The 10,000-nt window shown below is 40.6% G+C and overlaps 1 protein-coding gene across 1 annotated transcript in view; it reads right to left on the bottom strand.

Annotated features, from left to right (window-relative positions):
* Nucleotides 1–9,332: 9,332 nt before the first annotated feature.
* The window catches only part of LOC143023650 (single insulin-like growth factor-binding domain protein-2), a 31,077-nt gene continuing 30,409 nt past the window's right edge, over nt 9,333–10,000 (bottom strand). Inside the window, exon 3 of the mRNA XM_076182252.1 lies at nt 9,333–9,907. Within this exon, the coding sequence (XP_076038367.1) occupies nt 9,776–9,907 (132 nt within the window). The 3' untranslated portion in view covers nt 9,333–9,775. The remainder of the gene's footprint in view (nt 9,908–10,000) is intronic.

Below are 10,000 nucleotides of genomic sequence, written 5' to 3'. Positions count from 1 at the left end.
ATTAAATATTTCCGTTAACTGGTCTCAGATTTCAAATTTACACTCTTTGAGCTATCTGCAACAAAACAAATGTGTTTTTGCTACGTGGTAGGCGTGGCTTGAGCGGCTGAGGACGGCAATTTTAATCGGGCCTCTCTTTGGATTTGTCGTGGGAACACCACTGCTCACCAGTGTAACAAAACAAATGTGTTTTGCTTCATGTAGTGGTGGTTTGAGGGTGAGGTAAAGTTTCTGGTTGACTTTGTTGAGCTACGGAGATTATATACAACTAGGGCCTTGATCTTAACTACTCCTCGTGCCGAGTCTTAACCTCGGCACTGCCTCCTGCCAGGTTCGTGACTTCGGGTAGATCTCCTGCCATATCTAACCTCTCCTTTGTAAACACAATGGGAAAAGATTTGTTAGTCGCATTCCTTATTCTTTCCTCCGAATCTATCATGACATCTTCGTCGTTTTTAATTGGGCATATTTTTTCCTTATTTTTTGTTCTGTAAATATTAAAGAAGTCCTTTGGGTTGGATCTCGCTTGTCTGGCAACTTTAATTTCATGGTTGCTTTTCGCTGTGCGCATGTTCTTTTTAACCAGTCTTATATTTAGACTTTAGGTGTATTTCCTCGTTTTTAATTCTAAAGCCCTCTTTTTATTCCGATTTCGATTTTCGGCCTATCCGCCATCCATTTGGGAGTATTAGTGCTGGACCTTACTGTTTTGAGGGGAATAGTTTATTTTGCACATTCAAAATCGAAACTGTTAGGTTACTGTACATTGCATGCAGATTGTTGACTGTGCTATTTACCTAACGCTTGTGAGTGACCTGACCCAAAGGAACGCATCTCACCCTCCGGGACCCGACACCTGACTGCGCCAATGACGTCCGGACTGACCGTTTACCTTACCCTGTCATAGTCCTCTGGGTTGGTCTCGTAAGTGACCAATTGCCCTAAACACTTTCTCATTTCATCAACATTGGCTCTCCTGAAATTAGCAACTAGAACGTTATTCGTATGATTTGATTTTTCCATATAATATTAAACCTTATTTCTTGATCGCTAGAGCTTAGACCATCTCCTACTTTTATGTTCCATGACCACAATGTGCTTGTACTGAGACGACCTGCAAATTTCTTGAATCAGGAGGATCATTGGTCTTCTCTGCAACGACGTTACCAAAACTGAATTAAATCGTTTGGCGCCATATAAGGAAAACTGTAAGACAAATTACGTATCCACAACGAAGTAGTAAACCTAGGCAGTTTTCACCTCCTTCCCAAGATGCCATCGAGTTCAGTATGCAGGACTGGACTAACCACACATGATACATTCTTTGTACCTCATATCGGTGGCTTGACTCATCTGTAATCAGAATATTACTAAATTTGCTAGGTTGGATCAGAAAAGTGAAAATCCTCAGGGTTCCATTCTTGGGTCACTTCTTTTCAGTGTATGCATCAATGAGAAAGACCTTGGGCCCAAATCTAACTCTAAACTGTGCGGAATAACAATCTCTCAGATCAGCTGGAAATTAAAAAAATCTAGATCAACTAGAGCAATGGTCGGAAGTGTGGTTCAGATGAATAGGGTTACAACTTATCTGGAAAAAAAAATCAAAGCGGAGAGTAAAAAGGATTTTGTCTCTCCGCCAGAGAATATGAGATTCTAGGAGAGGAAGCTCTATCTTCTAACTTCAAAAGTTCTCCTTTCCTCAATCAACTGTATGACTCATTAGCCCGTCCATATTTGGAATATGTTGGTTCAGTGTGAAGCAAAAAGCTCATAAAATTAAGTCTAGTCATTTCCATAATGAATACTAACCAGACGTGAAATAATGATTTTAGACTGCCAAGACGTATATTTAACCTTGAGGTAGGTAGGAACAACATCACCAACTGTCTAGTTAATGTATGACCCCCCCCCCCCCGCAGAGACAATTTGACGTACATCGGTTCAAAGAGGGGAGGTTCAATTGTTGCATGAAAACATAAAAGCAACGGGTTGAGGTGTCTGTCTGGGCGGGGGAGGGCGCCGTTACTTGCGGCGAAGGTCGAGGGGATGGCGGTTCGAATCCTGACAACGGCGAAGTTGATCCAAGGGTATGGTTCATTAAATTCCAACCTACAAAGCCCTCTGTGGGGGGCATTGCCCTAGCCTTCCGATAGGGGGTGTTTGTGACGTTAAACCATATCATCATCATTTCTTTGTTCGATTTGATTTTTTCTTTTTTATGAGCCGGAAGCTCTCCATCTGACAATCTGTATTGTTGTCACTCCATTGTGATCATCACAAAGGTAATTCATCATCACTGTTTAAGGGATGACCAAACGTAACTGTACAGCGGCGAAATGCAGCGTCATAACTAAACTCGGCCCACACGTGGAGTAGAACGAATTATATGAAATATTCTAGAGGAAATAACCAGCGACCTCCAAACTAGGAACAGCAAGGCGCGTCGATGAGCTGGAGTGACAGACCGATGCCTCACAGGTCGATCTAATAGGATGTGACGATACAAAGGAGAGGTTAGACATGGTACCTGACTGTACAGATTCCCTGAGTTGGCTACGTGAATGACAATAACTACTACCCAAGCACTTGTTCAAGTAAAGCGATTGAACTATTTCTCTACACTAGACATAATGTCACTGAACGACGGGAGGCCGGCGTGAATCACGGTGACGTAGGGGGACAAAATGTATAAAAGAGATCGGATGACCGTGATGGACCAGATGTCCGTGATGGGGGAAATGTTAATTTTGATAGGAGAAATGTTAATGAGGCATTGAACGTCAATGAAGGACCAAATAATAATATAGAGCAAGGTATAAATGAAAAACAAAATGATAATGTAAGATATGATATTGGAATTCAAAATGTGTCAAAAAGAAATAACCACGAATGTCTTAAAACCATGCTCGTAGTATTAAAAACAAATTCCTAGAAATCCAGGCGTATGTCAAAAGTGAATATCTCTATATGAAAGGAATAACTGAGACATGGTTAAATAGTGAAGAGTTGGAAGCTGAATTTGATATTGCGGGATTTAAACACTTTCATCAGGATAGAAACCACAAGAAAGGTGGGGGTGTTCTATTGTACGTTAAAAACAATGTTCATGCTTGTGTTTTAGAGAAAGTGAAACAGGATGCATACGATAGTTTGTGGGTTGAGTTAACCCAAACAAATGGACAAAAAATGAATATAGGTGTAATATATAGGCCAAAGACATTATCATTAGCAGACGACAAACTGTTATTTCAAGAACTGTCTAGTTTCTGCAACCGGGATTTATTGATAATGGGTGATTTCAATTTTACTGACATTGATTGGATGACCCTTGAACATGGCCATATAGGTAGTCGCTTGTTTGATTTTCTTGGTGACAATTACTTAATTCAGCATGTAAAAGAGCCCACAAGTTATGGAAACTTACTCGATCTTTTGATCACTAGCCGCGAAAGCATGGTAACTGATGTAGAAGTCGGTGAATCTGTTGCAAATAGCGATCACATCCTAGTTAGATTCAAACTCCTAAACAATTTTAGAATAGATACTTGTGTTTCTAAAATACCCGATTTCAGTAAAGCTCAGTTCATAGAACTACGTCAGGAGCTTCAGCTTACAGACTGGGAGGCAAAATTAAACGAAAGACCTGTAGATCAGATGTGGGAAATATTTCAAAATACGCTCACTAAGATGATTCAAACTTACATTCCTTTTAAGGACAGACGTCCCCCAAATCAGGCTCGACAAAGAAACTGAAAAAAGTATTGCTAAAAAGAGACAGGCTTATAAGAAATATAAGTGCTCTGGTGCATCTGATGACTATGAAATTTATGTATCAATACAGAGAGATTTAAAAAAGACAATAAGAAAAAGAAAACGACAATACGAAATGAACATCGCTGAGAAATCCAAAGAGAATCCCAAAGAATTCTACAGTTACATTAGAGATAAAAAGGTTGTTAGGAATCACATTGGTCCACTATTATCTGCTGACGGTCAACTTGAATATTCAAATGAAGGAATGTGTAATATCTTAAACAATTATTTTAGCTCGGTATTCGTAAACGAAACACCTCAAAGAAGATCCCCCACATCAAATCGCCACCTGTACTCGAGAACTGCTGGCTAAGGAATGCGCAGACGACTTCAAGATCTTCACAGACGGATCGGTACTCAGTGACGGCAGAACAGGAGCAGGACTGTTCTTCGAGACCACGCGAGAGCACTTCGAAGTGAAGCTCCCACCCACCACCATCCTAACTGCCGAACTCGTCGCCATCAGAGAAGCTTTGAATAAAGTCAAAACTCTCCCCCGTTCCCCAACGCAAATAGTCATCCTATCGGACTCCCAGTCCAGCCTATATGTAATACAGAGTGAGTACTGCAAAACAAGACCGGAAATCCTCAAGGAAATACTAATCCTATCAGAAGAAATCGCACGATGCGGACTCCTCGTTTCCAGTGGGTGCCCTCCCATGTAGGCATCCATGGAAACGAGATGGCCGACCGAGCCGCCAAACGAGGGGCCCTAACCTCTGAAGAGGATTGCATCTCGCTCTGCTTTTCAACAAGTGATGCCAACAAAAAAATTGACCAAGCAACATGGGAGCTCTGGTTAGAGGAATATGCCGGGACTGCCGCTACTCGAGGCTGGCCCACCAAGACATGCAATAAGGGAACCCTCTGGACCCACCCTCATCCACTTCCAACCCACATTCTTCACCTCATCTCAAGAATCCGTGTCAACCACTGGAGAACCCGCTATCTGAAGACCGTCTGTGCCTGCGGGACGGAGCTGGTCTCTTTCCTCCACTGCTTATTCCTATGCCCCATCCTTCGTAACCACTTCCAACCGCTGCTGAACCTCCTTGGGAAGAACCCCCCGAGAATGTTATATTCAATCACCGACCACCACAGCATCATCATGGCAGCCCATGATGATGTTGGACACTTATAATAAGTTGGACACTTATTATAGCGCCACTGGCGCTCGACATCTTCCCGGAGACGAATTAGATATACTAGATGTAGACACACAGCTAATATTGAGAAACTAAAAGACAGTCCCTAAATCGGATCCCTCCGCTGGGACTAATTTAAAAAAAAAAAAAAAAAAAAAAAAAGAAAAAAAAAAAAAAAAAACAGGGATCGTGTGAGAATCAACACAGCGCTCCTAGAGGTCGGACGTCTCTGCACTCCAGCTCTCTCGACAAACGCCCAGGAATCTTCGCCACATCGGTCTGTCACTCCTCCAGCTCAAGGACGCGCCTTGCTGTTCCTACTTTGGAGGTCGCTGGTTATTTCCTCTAGAATATTTCATATAATTCGTTCTACTCCACGTGTGGGTGGGATCGCTAGATCCCACGAGTTTAGTTATGACGCTGCATTTCGCCGCTGTATAGTTACGTAATACTGAATGACCTTTGTGATGTTACAATGGAGTGACAACAATAAAGATTGTCGGATGAAGAGCTTCCGGCTCATAACAAAAATAAAATAATCAAATCGAACAAAGAAATGATGATGATATAGCTTATCGTCACAAACTCCCCCTATCGGAAGGCTAGGACGATGCCCCTCACAGAGGGCTTTGTAGCGTGGAACTTAATGAACCATGCCCTTGGTTCAACTTCACCGGTGTCAGAATTCGAACCGCCATCCCCTCGACCTTTGCCGGAAGTAACGACGCCCTAGCCCGCTCAGACAGACATCTCAACACGTTGCTTTGATGTTTTCATGGAGCAAGTGTACGTCGCATTGCCTCTGCGGGGGTGGGTGGGGGGTGATTTTATACATTAACTAGCGAGTTGGTGATGTTGTTTCTACTTACCTCAAGGTTAAATATACGTCTTGACAGTCTAAAACCATTATTTCACATCTGGTTAGTATTTATTATGGAAATGACTAGATTTAATTTCATGAGGTTTTTGCTTCAATCTGAACCAACATATCGTCAGCCTCGTAAAAAAAAGTGCCTAAGTCATTTGTCCAACTTTTCAGGTAATCGAAAAAATAGCTTTTCTATTTTATTAATATACGTAATGCTCTTCCTAACGTAATTTTAACCTACTCAGACACTAAATAAAACATTGGGAATTGTACCACAAGGAGCAATAAAAGATTGATTTAGAAAAAAAAAATCCAGAAATTGACGAAAAATGACTTAGGCATTTTTTTTTTTTTTTTTATATGGACGGACTAATGAGTGATACAGTTGACTGATGAGAGCAGAAATTTTGTAGTTAGAAGATCGAGCTTCCTCTCCTAAAATCTCATATTCTCTGGCGGAGAGACAAAATCCTTTTTACTCTACGCTTTGATTTTTTTTTTTTTTTCCAGATAAGTTGTAACTCTATTCAAAATAATTTTCATCTGAACCACACTCCCGACCATTGCTCTAGTTACTCTAGATTTTTATTTTATTTCCAGCTGATCTGAGAGATCGTTATTCCGCACAGTTTAGAGTTAGATTTGGGCCCACGGTCTTTCTCATTGATGCATACACTGAAAAGAAGTGACCCAAGAATGGAACCCTGAGGATTTTCACTCTACTCTTCTTTTCCAGTTAGTAGTTTCACCTTTGAAAACAAGTCGCTGTCTACGACAGTTGAACGAGTTTCTGATCCAACCTAGCAAATTTAGTAATATTCTGATTATAGATGTGTCAAACCACCGTTATGAGGTACAAAGAATGTATTATGTGTGGTTAGTTTTGGGAAGGAGGTGAAAACTGCCTAGATTAACTACTTCGTTGTGGGTACGTAATTTGTCTTACAGTTTTCCTTATATGGCGCCAAACGATTTCATTCAGTTTTGGTAACGTCTTTGCAGAGAAGACCAATGATTCTCCTGATTCAAGAAATTCGCAGGTCGTCGCAGTACAAGCACATTGTGATCATGGAAGACTTTAACTATAAAAATATTGACTTGGAAAGTTTACTAGATCATGAAGTGCTTTTTTATTTTTAGATGTGATACAAGATAATTTCCTAAAACAAATGATGACCGATCCTACGAGGGGAGAGAATACTCTGGACTTACTATTAACAAAAAATGAGAGTCTAACGAGAAACATAAAAGTAGGAGATGGTCTAAGCTCTAGCGATCAAGAAATAAGGTTGAATATTATATGGCAAAATCAAATCATACGAATAACGTTCTAGTTGCTAATTTCAGGAGAGCCAATGTTGATGAAATGAGAAAGTGTTTAGGGCAATTGGTCACTTACGAGACCAACCCAGAGGACTATGACAGGGTAAGGTAAACGGTCAGCCCGGACGTCATTGGCGCAGTCAGGTGTCGGGTCCCGGAGGATGAGATGCGTTCCTTTGGGTCAGGTCACTCATAAGCGTTAGGTAAATAGCACGGTCAACAATCTGCATGCAATGTACAGTAACCTAACAGTTTCGATTTTGAACGCACAAAATAAACTATTCCCCTCAAAACAGTAAGGTCCAGTACTAATACTCCCAAATGGATGACGGATAGGCTGAAAATCGAAATTGGAATAAAAAGAGGGCTTTATAGCAGAATTAAAAACGGAGAAATACACAGAAGATCTAAATATAAGACTGGTTAAAAAGAACATGCCCACAGCAAAACGTAACTACGAAATTAAGATTGCTAGACGAGTGGAATCCAACCCAAAGAGCTTCTATCATCTCTACAGAACAAAACATAAGGAGAGAATATGCCCAATTAAAACCGATGAAGATTTCTTGATAGATTCGGAGGAAAAAATAAGGGATGCGACTAACAAATCTTTTCTCATAGTGTTTACAAAGGAGAGGTTAGATATGGCAGGAGATCTACCCGAAGTCACGAACCTGGCAGGAGGCAGTGCCGAGGTTAAGACTCGGCATGAGGAGTAGTTAAGATCAAGGCCCTAGTTGTATATAATCTTCGTACCTCAATAAAACCAACCTATTGCTTGGGGCAGGCAAACGTTGTTCTTGTTTTCAAAAAGGGAGATACATCGTTTATATGAAACTACAGTCCAATCAGTTTGACATCACTTATCGGGAAAATGCTTGACTCAATAATAGCTAATAGAATAAAAAATCATATCGAGAGACTGATTCGTGATTCACAGCATGGATTCTCCATCGATGAGTCACGTATAACTAATCTTCTCTCTTTTTACACTAACGCTTTCAAGGTGTCAGATAATAATAATAGTTACAATGTTATTTACCTTGACTTTAGCAAAGCGTTTGACATGGTGCCCCAGCAGAAACTACTAAATAAAGTCAAGTCCATGGCATGGGAGGAAAAATGTTTGATTATATTAGAGCTTCTAGTGGAGTTCCACAGGGCTTGGTTTCGGTCCCTTATTGTCCATTGTGTACTTAAACGACTTGGACAATGGGATTAATAGTGATGTTGGTAAGTTTGCGGATGGCACTAAAATAGGACATCTAATTGGGTCAGGAGAAGACGATTAGTCTGCAGGAGGGTCTTAACGAATTGTTCACATGGTCGGTTAAATGACAAATGGACTTCAATATCTCAAAATGCAGCGTGTTAAACGTAGATTTACACAACACAGAAAGCAAGTATAGCTTAGATAACACTTATTTAGAGGAAACTGAGTGCGAGAGAGACTTGGGAGTTCTAATGAGTCCTGCCTTAACCCATTAAACTCCGATGACAAGATTCTTGTCATTTGGTCAAATAAAGCAAAAAATCATAAAACACCAAAATGTTTGATCAAACAGCACCAGAAAAATATGACGTCAGTTCTCGCTTCGCTCGCTCGCCAGTGAAGCGAGAACTGACGGCATATTTTTCTGGTGCTGTTTGATCAAACATTTTGGTGTTTTATGATTTTTTGTTTTATTTGACCAAATGACAAGAATCTTGTCATCGGAGTTTAATGGGTTAAATCCAGGAAACAGTGCATTAGGTTTCAATGCTAGGACTATTACAAATAAAAATGCAGAGGTAATTATCAAACTCTATATGCAGTATAGTTTTGGTCTCCGTCCTATAGAATGGACATTAATTCACTAGAATCAGTACAGAGGAGAATGACCAAAATGATGTATGGGTTCAGAAATTTACCTTACGAGGACAGCCTCAAGCACCTTAACTGACACTATCTGGAAAGACACAAAGTGCGGGGTGATCTAATAGAGATGTTCAAGTGGATCAAGTGATTTAAAAAGGTTACGCAAACAAGGTCATCATATTAAGACAAAAGAACGAGACTCGCAGTAATGAACTTAAATTGGACAAATCTAGATTTAAGAAGGAAATAGGCAAGAACTGGTTTACTAATAGGGTGGTCAACGAGTGGAGTAAACTTAGTGACCCTGTAGTGAGAGCTGAAACTATTGGTTGGTAAAAAAAAAAAAAAAAGACAACTTTAAAGGTGGGGTGACAAATGGTAATGGGCATGGAACTGCCTAGTGTAGGCCCTGTGGTCTCGTGCACTCTCCCTCATTATTATGCTCTTGATAAGTGAAGGTTGGGGAAACGAAAAAAAAAATATTATTTTCACTTTATTTGATTATACAAAGTACACATGTATATATGCAGAGATTGTTCTTAGACAGGAAGTAAAAAGAATAATACTGTAGATGATCAGGCATGAGACATAATTATAATAGCCTACACTAAAAGACAAATATTATATGTAAAAAAAAAAAAAAAAAAAAAAAAAAAAAATTGTGTCTTCCCAACTTCACCAAAAACGGTAGACGGTTAACCGTTTACCACCGAGTTGGGGGTTCCGTTTACCACCGAGTTGGGGTTCCCTGCTAGTTGCAACGTGTCAATGGAAAGAGGCTTTGGGCTTCCTCACCCAGATGCAGAAACCTTCACTCTTCACTCGCTGAAGGCAGCGGAACCCCATGGCGCACCTGCCGCGAACGAACCAAGGCCCCCCGCACTCCTCGCCTGGGCCCTGTGGGTAAAGGGGAATAATAAAATCGTCTCCCGGGAGCCAGAACATATGTAAAAATCTACCAAAACAAGCACCATGTGAGGACGGAGCCTT

The sequence above is a fragment of the Oratosquilla oratoria genome, chromosome 3, assembly GCF_046742065.1.
Source record: "Oratosquilla oratoria isolate Oo_2021 chromosome 3, ASM4674206v1, whole genome shotgun sequence".
In the NCBI taxonomy this organism is placed as follows: domain Eukaryota; kingdom Metazoa; phylum Arthropoda; class Malacostraca; order Stomatopoda; family Squillidae; genus Oratosquilla; species Oratosquilla oratoria.
This window is presented reverse-complemented; position numbering and strand designations above follow the sequence as displayed.